The 13,706-nt window shown below is 42.7% G+C and overlaps 1 protein-coding gene across 4 annotated transcripts in view; it reads left to right on the top strand.

Annotated features, from left to right (window-relative positions):
* The window catches only part of ILRUN (inflammation and lipid regulator with UBA-like and NBR1-like domains), a 99,441-nt gene that overhangs the window by 72,265 nt on the left and 13,470 nt on the right, over window positions 1–13,706 (top strand). For 3 of the 4 annotated variants that reach the window (XM_052649307.1, XM_052649309.1, XM_052649308.1), the window contains one exon: window positions 11,820–12,148. In XM_052649307.1, the coding sequence (XP_052505267.1) occupies window positions 11,820–12,148 (329 nt within the window). The remainder of the gene's footprint in view (window positions 1–11,819; window positions 12,149–13,706) is intronic. The other variant, XM_052649310.1, reaches the window with a different exon arrangement.

The raw sequence follows: 13,706 nt of genomic DNA on the forward strand, positions 1-13,706 counted from the left end.
TGTCCCTCCTACTCCACTAAAACTGCTGCTCTTTTCAAAATCACCAGTGACCTACTGATGCTGTATCCAGTGCTTTGTTCTCAGTTGTCCACTTACTTGATCTGTTAGCTGTACTGGGTCCAATTAATAATTCTCTTCTCCTTGATATACTTTTGTCACTAGGCTTCTTGAGTATTATATACTCCTGGTTTTCCTTTATTCTTTGGCTTCCTCCTTCTCTTTCTTTTTTTCTGACCTTATGAGTTCACTCCTCTTTGCTTTTGTTATCAGCAGGTGGTAGGCCTAGTTCAGGGGAGGCTAGTTGTACAAGAAGAGAAGACTGGGAGGAAGGGGTGGAATCTCTGTGCTTCTAGGAGTTGAGGCTGGGAGTGGGAGGAGAGGAGGGCATCTTGGTTCAGAGATGACCTGAAATGAGCCTGTAGTCTGACAAAAGCATATTGATTGATGTGTGATGAGAGAAGGCACTCCAGGGGAACTGTGGGGTGCCATGTATGAGACCGGCCAGGGTCAGCAGCTTCTGTAAGCTTGAGTTCCTCCTGAAGGAGTCAGAAAAGGCTCTGGGGAAGTGGGATCAATTTTGGATTGGCTGCTGTTTCTGAGGTAGGGCTAGAGGGGAGGATTATTAGGGTTTGGGTGACGTTGTGGGAAAGGGCAGTTTGGCAGTTGGATAGCCTCAGTGATAATAGATGGCTGTAACAAAGCTAATCTGGGGGCGGCATTGATAAGAAAGCAATAGCCACTGAAAGAGAGTCAGTATAACATTTTACAGCAGCCGAATGACCTTGCGAGAAATAGTGTCTCCTGTTAGCTTTGTGTCTACCTTTCTCTGTGTTGATCCTCTCAGCCCAATTAATGGCAATTTCCCCCCCATTCTGAGCCAGTTTTCATCTTTTGTCTCAGACCTGTTTATGTTTTTACTCTTCATTTCGTGGCACTGATTTTACTGGGTTTGGGAAGTAGGAATCCTTATTTCCTAAGACCGAAAGTAAATAAATAAGAGGTTAAATGACAACTAAACCTGCTCTCTCCCCTCACCTGCCATGTTGTGGCAGAAGCTCGTGATTATTACGTAGGGCGTGATTTGAGAAAACTGAAAACGAGTCGTCTCTTTGTTGTTGCCATGTCTGCTTTTCTTTCTGAGCCTCTCTCCCTGTTCCAGGCATGGAACACCCCTCACTGTCTCGTCTCATGCAGGCTTCCAGTGCTCTGTCCTGGCCTTCTCTTTCTTCTCCCCCTTGTGCTCTTAGGCCTATTGGCTAATCTGATGATGAGGTTAATGTAGCTTAATATGTTCCTTATGGAGGCATTTTCATTTTAAAAGGAAATTCCTTACCTCACACCAGTCAGAATGGCCATCATCAAAAAATCTACAAATAATAAATGCTGGAGAGGATGTGGAGAAAAGGGAACCCTCCTGCACTGTTGATGGGAATGTAAATTGATACAGCCACTATGGAGAACAGTATGGAGATTCCTTAAAAAACTAGGAATAAAACTACCATGCAATCCAACAATCCCACTTCTGGGCATATACCCTGAGAAAGCCATAATCGAGATAGACACGTGTACCCCAGTGTTCACTGCAGCACTATTTAAAGTAGTAAGGACATGGAAGCAACTTAGATGTCCATCAACAGATGAATGGATAAAGAAGCTGTGGTATGTATATACAGTGGAATATTACTCAACCATAAAAAGGAACGCATTTGAGTTAGTGCTAATGAAGTGGATGAAGCTAGAGCCTATTACAAAGAATGAAGTAAGTCAGAAAGAGAAATACAAATGTTGTATATTAATGCATATATGTGGAATCTGGAAAGATGGTACTGAAAGGTTACTGCTACGAGCTGTGAAGGATGCCAGGATTCTTGGCCTCCGGAGGAGAGGAATTTGACCTGCAGTCAGTGACGAGGCTTGATCACTCAGAGCTTTGTGTGTAGCAAAGTTTTATTAAAGTATAAAAGAGAGAGTGAAAGCTTCTGACATAGATATCAGAAGGGGACAGAAAGAGTGCCCCCTTGCTAGTTTTTAGCAAGGAGTTATTTACCTGTTAGCAAGCTGCTAATGAGAGGAAGGAGACACCTCAGAACTGAGTTGCACCAGACCCCTCACCCACAACTTGGATTTTGAGGTAGCATTGGCACCAGGTGAGTCATCCCCAGTCATAAAACAATTGACATGAATCTTGAAGAAAGGCAGATTTTCAAGCAAATACATAGTTCATTAACATAGCTTCAGTTCAGTCACTCAGTCGTGTCTGACTCTTTGCGATCCCATGGACTGCAGCATGCCAGGCCTCCCTGCCCATCAGCAACTCCCGGAGCTTACTCAAACACCGTTGAGTCGGTGATGCCATCCAACTGTCTCATCCTCTGTCGTCCCTTTCTCCTCCCTTAAGGAAGATATTTCCATGAGAAAAACGCATTGGTTAGCTCAAGATTTGAGATCAAGTTAAGTTCAGGTGGAACCAGGTGCCTTGACAACGCAGGATTAGAAGAGAAAAGAAAAGGAAAAGTCTGCCACTCACATTTCATTCCTCCTGCTGCTTGGGGACTGTTAGCAAACCTGTTTGCAGGGCAACAGTGGAGGCGCAGACGCAGAGATCAGACTGAGGGACAAAGGGAGGTGGGAGGAGAGCAGCATGGAAGCAGACACACTACCATATGGAAAACAGATAGCCAGTGGACATGCGCGGTGATTCAGGGAACTCAGACTGGGGCTGTGACGACCTGGCGAGGTGGGATGGGTGGGAGGTGGGAGGGACGTTCAGGAGGGCGAGGACACATGTATACCTGTGGCTGGTTCTTGATGTATGGCAGAGACCGACGCAGTATTGTAAAGCAGTTATCTTCCCATTAAAAGTAAATTTTAAAAAGAAACTCTTAAGAAAATATGAAACTAAGGGATACGATTTTACTACACAGTGTGGCAAGATGGAGGGGAGTGAGGATGGGGAGGGAGGCGGAGTTGAGTAGAGGCAGCCCTGTAGCAGTCACTCCGCTGTAGATGGCACCTAGGCCCCAGCAATCTGAGTTGCCTGAGAAGCGGATGAACTGGAGCCCGGCTCTCCCTTCCTCCCCCGTAGATGCTAAGGTAGGTGTTGTGTTAATAGTGAAAGCATCTAAGTGCCTGGGCAGGTGTCACGGGAGCAAAGCGTGTGTGGAATAGAGAGTATGGAAATACAGACTGGAGGTTGAGGCTGGGCAGAGACAGACAGATATGTCGAGACTTGCTGTAATGCCAACCTTTGCACTCTCTACTTGAGGCATTTTTCAGGCCGCCAGACTACCAGTGCGCTGACTCCCCTTCCAAACCTTTCTCGCTGAAGCCAGGCAGCGCACACCCAGCCTTCCTACTCTGGAAATGAAATATGAGCCCCCATGGCTTGTAGCCCAGCAGCTGACTAGAGCCTGTTTACCTCTATAGACCCAAGTTGTTTCTTAATCCTCAGGGAGAAATGTGGGGTTCCTACAGTGCTTTGAAGATGAGTTGAGCTTTAGGAAGGATCTGAATTTGCAGCCTCCAGATCCAAATCCAAGAGTGGCTAAAGCCAGCCTGTGTCTCTGGTGCTGTCTCACAGCTCTTGGGGACGAGGCCAAGGCAGTTGTTCTAGAGCTCAGAAGACTATGAGATTTCAGTCCTAGCCACAGTTGGAATTACTTTGAGGTGTCCTTATATAACGGATCTTTGAAAGTGGTACTTTCTGAAGCCTCCAGCCCTTTCCCCTTGGGAACCCAGACCAAGTAGAACCTATTAATGCAGCCGTTTATCACTTGCTTTCCGTGGCTTCCATTTGCATCTTGTGTAGGGCACAGGCAGGCTCTGGAATTAGGCAGTTTCAGCCCAGTATCCACATCAGACTGGTTCATTTGTGCATCCTTGCTGTTCCCATTTGCAGACTGTAATGCCCTTACTGCACTGCTGAGAAGGGGCTGACCCATAAGGGTGAGATTTCCCTGTAGGTAGGAGTGACTCGTGTCTAGTGGATGAGGTGGTCTTCTTGAGGCCTCTGAAGAACTGAGCGAGTGATGGCTCCTCCTGCCTGCCCTCCTACAGCTTTGTTCTGCCCCCTGTAGATCAAAGTACTCTCCTTTGTAGTCACTTCACTACAGAGAGAACTGTTAGTGTTGGCTTTGTTACAACTTTACCTTTTGATGTCTGAAAATACACTTTTAAAATGCTATACTAATTTATTTTAGTAAACTTGTAACAATTTTTAGCTTTACAGTGAAGTTTCAGAGATGAGCAGAGTGCCCATGTACCCAGTTTGCCCCATTGTTAGCATCTTGCATAACCATGACACTCTTGCTAGTATGAAGGCATCAGTGTTGGTCCCTTACTATGACCTCAGCTCCAGACTTTGTATTTCATCGTTTTCTCCTACCTTTCTGTGTCAGAAATCCTTCTGTTCCAGAAACTAGAGTCCCATGTTAGGCTTACTGGTCATGTGTCCCAGTCCCCTCTTGTCTGTGACAATTTCTGTCTTTCCATGTTGTTCATGTTCCCTGATAGTTTCGAGGAATACTGGCAAGTATGCTTTATATAAACTGTCCTTTAGACTGTCCTCCAGTCTGAGCTTATCTGATGTTTCCCACATGACTGGACTGATGTTACAGGTTTAGGAAGGATACGAAAGTGAAGTGCCCTGAAGTGCCCTACAGCGAGGTGGGGGTGCCTGATATTTGCATAATATCGCTGATGAAACTAACCTTGGTCACTTGGTTTAGTAGTTTGTTTGCCGGTTTCTCCACCATAAAGTTAGTCCTTTTCTCTTTCCCTGCTCTATCACTAAGATAGAGGGGGTTGGGGAGGGTGTATAGAATTAAGCTGTACCTCTTGGAAGGGAGAGCATCTTTATATATCATAAATATAAGATGTAATGTATGTATCTTACTTGGAATTCTTTGTAAGACAGCTTGTCTCTGCTCCCTCGTTGATTTATAGAACTGTGCACTCGTGTGTATTTGTTCTATAGTTGGAGTTACGGTGCAGTGCTCCGTTATCTTGTTGCCCAAGTTGTCCCAGCTCCAGAGGGAGCTCGTGCAGATGGCTCCTGTGGCCCTGTAACATGCTCCATCTTTCTGTGTTTTGAGCACTTCCTTACTTTCTGGTGCAACAAGATGTTCCAGGCTTTTCTTAAATTTTCCATGCCCCAACCCTAGAGTCAGCCATTTCTCCAAGAAGCCCTTGTTTTTTTGATTAGAGAATAGTGTTTAGAAGCCATTGAGCACCAGGTGTGGTCCTTGCTCCTGGGGGGTCATTACTTCCAGGTCACACTAGTGATCAGAGCTGGAGTATATGTGCACCTACTACCCCTGTATACAGACGTGTCTAATTGCTTCTGTTTCTTTATGTGTATATATATTAGGATGACAGTGAGTTTGTACTGATGTGTCTGACTTCAGTCTAGTACCACAGGGTTTTAGAAAGCCTTCTTTGCTTGCTTAACTGTAACATCCTTCTTCCATAATGAAAAAGCTTGCACCCACGATCCATTTACTTATATTCAACCCAGTATACCCGTTCCTGTACTATTAATATATTGTAACCTATATTCCCACAAGAAACAAGTTTACCCGTTCTAATATTGTACTCATTTTTAACTATATCTATTTTAGTGGACAAATCGTAGGTGCTTGTTTACTTTTATTATGATGTGATCTAAGTGTTTTTCATATTCTTTAATCTGGGATGTGTTTGTATGTCAGCATGATTGATTAAAATGATGGATTTTATCTACAAGTTTAATGTTTCCATTTTACTCCACACTTCTGATAGTCTAAAGAGTTAAAAGGTTATGTTCTCTCTTCAGTAATTTATTACACATTTCTACAAAAGGAAGTATAGACTTATTAAAAGCTTATGTTTACTATTAAAGTTTTATTATATGTAAAAGAGACGAGTTGAAGGAAATAAGATTTGTATCACCTTCTCACCCCAAAGTTCTGGCTCAGGTGCTTTTTTAAAATTTGCCTTAAGGCAAGACATCTAAACTCGGTTTCTCCATTTGCTCAGTAAGTCTTGACAGTGTAGCCATGATACCTGGTTTTATTTTCTTGGCTACTTTTCTAGGACATCCTGTGTTGACCCATTCTTGTTACTGGTGCCAAAGATCATATGCCTATCAGTAAAGATATTATGGACTTGGGAAATAGGACTGACCTAACTAAAGCTTCCATTCCCTAGACATTTGGTTCCCAAATTCCTGTGGGGAAGAAAGAAGTGTGGGTTTAAAAAGCTATACTAAGAGCTAGAAGTTCTTAATCATCATCGTGGTCAGCTTCTAACTTGAAGTCTGACCTTGGGCCATCACGTCTACCTCCAGACCGCAAATCCTTCATCTAGGAAGTGAAACAGTTCCATTAGATAACTCCTAAAGTTCCTTACAGCTGTGGTTTTATCATCAGAGACAGTGAAATACTTAGTATACGGCCATGCCATCCTGAATGCACGGGTTCTCTTCTGATCTCAGAAGCTACGCAGGGTTGGGCCTGCTTAGTATTTGAATGAGAGACAGTGAAATACCTGGCTGCCAGGTTTAATCTCAGTAGTTAAGGTGCTCTGGCAAGAATTGGAAATGGTCAGCCTCTTTGAAATAAGCTTATTGGGCCATTCTTTATCGTCCTTTTAATTTGTTTAATTAAAACACACACACACACGCTATGTGTGGGGTGAAATGTGAGGTCTATAGGTAGAATGAGGAGGGCTCAGGTGGTACCATGTAGAAGACATAGTCTTCATAGTGAAGAAGTAGAAGTAGTATGAAGAAGACTTCATAATGTAGTCTTCAGAGTGCTCCATCATGGTAGTAACTTCGGAGAATCAGAACTGGGCTGTTTATTATTTGGTGTTTATGAATCAGGGACTCCTTAAGTGACATTCCTTTCACAGCTATTATGTAGAATCTGCGAACAGTACAGAAAAATAGCCAAGGTGAAGAGAGTATGATGGCTTAAGTATGATTAAGGCTCAGTGAGTTGTATTAAAGCTTTAGTTCTCAAAGCATTAGTCTTGTACTGCCTTCAGAAGACTGTTCCTTCTCACAAGAGTTTCCTGAGCTAAGAGAATGAAACGTATGACCTATAGCCAAGTGTGCTATCCATACCATGTATTTGCAAGAGGATTTTGGTAAACAGATGACTGGAAGACGAAAGTAGGAATTAATGTACTATAAGACAAGATATTTTCCTTGGAAAAAATTAATAATAGGGTGAAGGAATGTTGCCTTTGGTTAGAAAGTGTAAAATAAGAGAGCACAGAATGAGTCTCCCTCAGGCTGCCTGCCACTGAATTGTTCTTTAAAAGCCAAATCGTATCAATTTATGAAATTGAACCTTGTATGAAAGTCTTGAATGATAGTCCTCTGATCCACCACCATTCCTGGCTCCTGTTCCACATTTCTAAATGAAGTGGTACTCTGCCTGTCTTTGTTTACAGTGTTAAATCAGCAAGTTCAACTTTTTTGATACTAGTTTATGTAAAGATTTACACTTGCTTTAACAGTGTGTCTGAAACGGATATCCATTCCTTGATCCATACTAGTGTTACTAGCAGCTTTAGCTTCCTCTTCACGATAGGTAAAAAGAGTTGCTCATTATAGAAGTGAACAGTAGATGTCACTGCATCTCCACTTACCACGGCTCTGGCTCAGTTTATTTGGATACAACCAAGTTTTAATACAGCTTCCAAATCACTAACCTTAAATCAAGTATTTATGGCTAGCTGACAATTAAGATCGCCTTTCTCAGATATAGAATTGAAAACTGAGAACAAACATAACCTAAGAGAGTTTTCTTCAATTTCCTTTTTTTTAGTGTATTTGTTTTCAGTTCAGTTCAGTCGCTCAGTCGTGTCCGACTCTGCAACCCCCTGAATTGCAGCACGCCAGGCCCCCTGTCCATCACCAACTACTGGAATTCAATCAAACTCATGTCCATCGAGTTGGTGATGACATCGAGCCATCTCATCCTCGGTCGTCCCCTTCTCCTCCTGTCCCCAATCCCTCCCAGCATCAGAGTCGTTTCCAATGAGTCAACTCTTCGCATGAGGTGGCCAAAGTATTGGAGTTTCAGCTTTAGCATCAGTCCTTCCAATGAACACCCAGGACTGATCTCCTTTAGAATGGACTGCTTGGATCTCCTTGCAGTCCAGGGGACTCTCAAGAGTCTTCTCCAACACCACAGTTCAAAAGCATCAATTCTTTGGTGCTCAGCTTTCTTCACAGTCCAACTCTCACATCCATACATGACCACAGGAAAAACCATAGCCTTGACTAGACGGACCTTAGTCGGCAAAGTAATATCTCTGCTTTTTAATATGCTATCTAGGTTGGTCATAACTTTCCTTCCAAGGAGTAAGAATCTTTTAATTTCATGGCTGCAGTCACCATCTACAGTAATTTTGGAGCCCCCAAAAATAAAGTCTGACACTGATTCCCCATCTATTTCCCATGAAGTGATGGGACCAAATACCATGATCTTCGTTTTGTGAATGTTGAGCTTTAAGCCAACTTTTTCACTCTCCTCTTTCACTTTCATCAAGAGGCTTTTGAGTTCCTCTTCACTTTCTGCCATAAGGGTGGTGTCATCTGCATATCTGAGGTTATTGATATTTCTCCCGGCAGTCTTGATTCCAGCTTGTGCTTCTTCCAGCCCAGCGTTTCTCATGATGTGCTCTGCATAGAAGTTAAATAAGCAGGATGACAACATACAGCCTTGACGTACTCCTTTTCCTATTTGGAACCAGTCTGTTGTTCCATGTCCAGTTCTAACTGTTGCTTCCTGACCTGCATGTAGGTTTCTCAAGAGGCAGGTCAGGTGGTCTGGTATTCCCATCTCTGTCAGAATTTTCCACAGTTTATTGTGATCCACACAGTCAAAGGCTTTGGCATAGTCAATAAAACAGAAATAGATGTTTTTCTGGAACTCTCTTGCTTTTTCGATGATCCAGCGGATGTTGGCAATTTGATCTCTGGTTCCTCTGCCTTTTCTAAAACCAGCTTGAACATCTGGAAGTTCATGGTTCACATATTGCTGAAGTCTGGCTTGGAGAATTTTGAGCATGACTTTACTAGCGTGTGAGATGAGTGCAATTGTGCAGTAGTTTGAGCATTCTTTGGCAATGCCTTTCTTTGGGATTGGAATGAAAACTGACCTTTTCCAGTCCTGTGGCCACTGCTGAGTTTTCCAAATTTGCTGACATTGAGTGCAGCACTTTCACAGCATCATCTTTCAGGATTTGAAATAGCTCAACTGGAATTCCATCACCTCCACTAGCTTTGTTCGTAATGATGCTTCCTAAGGCCCACTTGACTTCACATTCCAGGATGTCTGGCTCTAGGTGAGTGATCACATCATCATGATTATCTTGGTCATGAAGATCTTTTTTGTACAGTTCTTCTGTGTATACTTGCCACCTGCTTCTGTTAGGTCCATACCATTTCTGTCCTTTCTCGAGCCCATCTTTGCATGAAATGTTCCCTTGGTATCTCTAATTTTCTTGAAGAGATCTCTAGTCTTTCCCATTCTGTTGTTTTCCTCTATTTCTTTGCATTGATCACTGAGGAAAGCTTTCTTATCTCTCCTTGTTATTCTTTGGAACTCTGCATTCAGATGCTTATATGTTTCCTTTTCTCCTTTGCTTTTCGCTTCTCTTCTTTTCACAGCTATTTGTAAGGCCTCCCCAGACAGCCATTTTGCTTTTTTGTATTTCTTTTCCATGGGGATGGTCTTGATCCCTGTCTCCTGTACAATGTCACAAACCTCTGTCCATAGTTCATCAGGCACTCTGTCTATCAGATCTAGTCCCTTCAATCTATTTCTCACTTCCACTGTATAATGGTTCGGGATTTGATTTAGGTCATACTTGAATGGTCTAGTGGTTTTTGCTATTTTGTTCAATTTAAGTCTGAATTTGTCAATAAGGAGTTCATGATCTGAGCTACAGTCAGCTCCCGGTCTTGTTATGCTAAGTGTATAGAGCTTCTCCATCTTTTTGTTCTAGGCTTATATATTTATACACTAGTCCCCCACTTATCTGTGGGGGATATGTTCTGAGACCCCTAGTATGGATGCTGAAACCACAGACAGCACTGAATCCTGTATATACTGTTTTTCCCTATACATACCTAACTATGATAAAGCCTAATTTACAAATTATTCACATTAAGAGATTGTCAACAATAATATATTTGAACAGTTAAGACAATATACTGTAATAGGTTATGTGAATGTAGTTTCTCTCTCAAAATAGCTTATTGTCCAAATTCAACACCTTGTCCATCTTAACAAAGCACTTATCATTCGCTGTGGATCTCACTTTTGCAGTTTAAAGTGTAACATCAAAACTAGCCTGAGTTTCCTTTTTCCTTCACAGTTTCGTGGTTAGAAGGTTTGTTACTGTAAGTCTTAGCAACCGCAGTATACGGTTTTGGTTCTCTTTCCTTATTCAGTTGAAAAGTTTTCACCTTTTCAGCTGAAGCATGTTATGACTTCTCTTTGGCATATCTGAATTGGCCAGCATCAGTACTCTTGCGCTTTGGGGCCATTATTAAGTGCCATAAGGGTTACTTGAGTACAAGTACTTGCTGACAAGGAAAGGAAAATAAAGAACTGAATTATGACCAGAAGTCCTATAATGCATCTTTCAAAACAAACCTCTTACAGCTTCAGTGTAGATGGTACAGTTTCCATATCTGACAGAAAGACGAAGTTGGTGTTAACTTGAATTATTTTAGAAAGGCTGAGGCATACTGAGTTTGATATCTTTTGAACATGTTGTTGAGTCGCTCAGTCGTGTCTGACTCTGTGCACCCACATGGACTGCAGCACCCCAGGCTTCCCTGTCCATCACCATTCTCCTGGAGTTTGCCCAAATTCATGCCCATTGAATCAGCGATGCTATCCTACAATCTCATCCTCTGTTGTCCCCTTCTCCTTCTGCCTTCAATCTTTCCCAGCATCAGGGTCATCTTTTCCAGTGAGTTGGCTATTCACATCAGGTGGCCAAAGTATGGAGCTTCAGCTTAGCATCAGTCCTTTCAGTGAATATTCAAGGTTGATTTCCTTTATCATTGACTGATTTGATCTCCTTGCTGTCCAAGGGACTCTCCAGAGTCTTCTCCAGAACCACAATTTGGAAGCATCAATTTTTCAGCACTCAGCCTTCTTTATGAACCAACTCATAGATGGTGAAAATAGCCAGGGTGGTATCTGTTCTCATATGTTAGGGTTAGTGCTGGTTTCCTCCTGGTGTACCTATTAACAGTTACCTCGTTTACTCACAGTTGTTCTAGTTTGGACAGTACGTGCTCACTCTAAATTGCCCAAAGAGAGGGAGGTGGTTAATAGGTTGCAGTTCTAGTCATTATAGGCACTTTTTTTTTTTTTAAATAAACTCAAGAGTTATGCCTGCCCTGAGTTTTCTGAGTTAAATCTACAAAATAAAGCAAAACCCATGAGCTTGTAATTCTGAAAATATTGCCTTTGGGTTTGTATATATCGATCATTGTTCTTTGGAGTAATGATTTCCAAATATGGTTATGCATCAAAATCAACTAGGGACCTTTTTACAAATAGTTTCATGGATCTCAGCCGCAGACCTCTACTGATCTTGTACCAGAGTTTGAACTTGACTTTACTAAAAATGTAGAACTGCATGCAGTGCCAGTGTAGTAGATTGCTCTGTCAGTTAGCTTCCAAAGTAGCATGTAGAGGAACATTTCTCTGTGTGGTGTGGGTAGTATTTGGGGTTCTCTGTGATGGCTGCTTTGAGTCTTGAGGGTATGCCGGGCATTGACATGAGTTGCCTTTTTGTTTCAGATGTCATCTGGGTCATTCTCAGTGTGGAAGTGGGTGGACTTTTAGGAGTCACGCAGCAGCTGTCATCTTTTGAAACGGAGTTCAACACACAGCCACATCGCAAGGTAGAAGGAAACTTCAACCCGTTTGCCTCTCCCCAAAAGAACCGACAATCAGATGAAAACAACTTAAAAGACCCTGGGGGTTCCGAGTTCGACTCGATCAGCAAAAACACATGGGCTCCTGCTCCTGACCAAACCGAGCAAGATGAGAATAGACTCTCACAGAACTCTGTAAATCTATCCCCCAGCAGTCACGCAAACAACTTATCAGTAGTGACTTACAGTAAGGTAGGTGCCCTCGGAGAAGAGGAGAAGGGATAGGCGGTGGGCGTTGGGATTTGTGATACCCCTTCTGGCAAACCTAGAAGCCTAGAATGTTCTTTAAGGCTGCTTAGCTCTCCTGCCAATGCAGTAGCACAAAAACCTACCCCTTCTCCCCTCCCCCCTCCCCCCCCATCTCCAGGTCCTGTGGGTGTTAACTCCCCCATCCACATCTTATAAATACTGCTGTCTCTCTGCTCTGGTTTGGGTGTTGAAAGAACAGAGTTCTTTACCTTTAGTATTTAAAAAAAAAAAGAGAGAAAGTCAAAATGTCACCAGGCATTCTTCCAGTGTAGGTGTGCACTAAACGCAGAGCAGTCGCACGCCTCTGGAGTTTGTTCCTACCGCGCTTGTTTTGGTTTTGGGCAGAGAGTATTTTTCCTGAAGAAAAAGACAGACTCAATTGTTTATTCTACATGTTGTTGGGCTTCCACTTTATTTACCTAGTTTCCAAGTCTTGATTATCTTTCCAGTCCCTTGGGGCCCATCTGCCTCCTCACCCACAACCCAGAGTGGCCCAAGTGATATTTTGACTTTTCATGTGTGCAGAATAAGTGAGAGAATTGTTTGTTGAGTTGATCATAATTTTAAATATTCTGATTGTTCTAAGACTGTCTTCTAGGTGTTTGATCTCTTGATCTGCTTCTCTGTGCTTGCTGATTACACAGCACCTTCCATATTCTGCTAAGGGTGATGACGGTTGCTGGTTGTTTTTGGTTGGTTGAATAAAGCCCTGCTGCTGAGAGCTAACTGTTGTAGGTGATTTTTGTGGCAGGGCCTGTGAGCACTGCTATTCCTTCTTCGATTAATGATGTGATGCATTAGGCTTAGCCTCCCACTTATAGAATCGTATAACCGTTAAGTCTTTGCTTGCTTCATGCTGGCATTCACCCTCAATATTTTAAAAATAAAATTGATCGTTATTTGAGGGACAGCTTGCTCTGTTTTAAGAATGGCATTTTTCAGATCAGTGCTTTATATGTGGTCTAGATCCACAGGCAAATGAAGAAAAGAAACTTGGTGATGTGAACTCTTTCTCCACATGGTCGAAAGAGGGACTTCATTCAGCAGAAGTGTAACAAGACTGATTTATTAGTTTGATGGTCATTATAAAGGATTGTGTGGAATCATGTTAGTCGTATAGGGTATAAGAAATAAATAGGCGAGGCAATGGCTTATATTTGAGGAAAGTCTTCACGTCTTAACACTAACAAAATTTTTCTTCTTAAGTTCTTATTGTTCCAGATAGCTCTTCCTTACATTTAACCCTTCAGGGTATGGCTATTCCAGGTGGTACAGGCCCTAGGGTAAGCACGCCCTGTTAGAAGGAGAGCTTTGAGGCAGCTGAGTGTGATGTGAAGACGAGAGTCGCAGGAAGCAGCAGCTGTTGCTCCAGTGCTTTCTGTAGTGGAGGCCCCTCCACCCAGTCGAGCTCTGTGGCTCGGCCGTCACTGTCGCCTGAAAGGGCTGCTGTTCCTGGCCAGAGACTGCACTTTTTTCCTGGATTGCGAACCTGTTAATTATT

This window comes from Budorcas taxicolor, chromosome 11 (genome assembly GCF_023091745.1).
Source record: "Budorcas taxicolor isolate Tak-1 chromosome 11, Takin1.1, whole genome shotgun sequence".
Taxonomy (NCBI): domain Eukaryota; kingdom Metazoa; phylum Chordata; class Mammalia; order Artiodactyla; family Bovidae; genus Budorcas; species Budorcas taxicolor.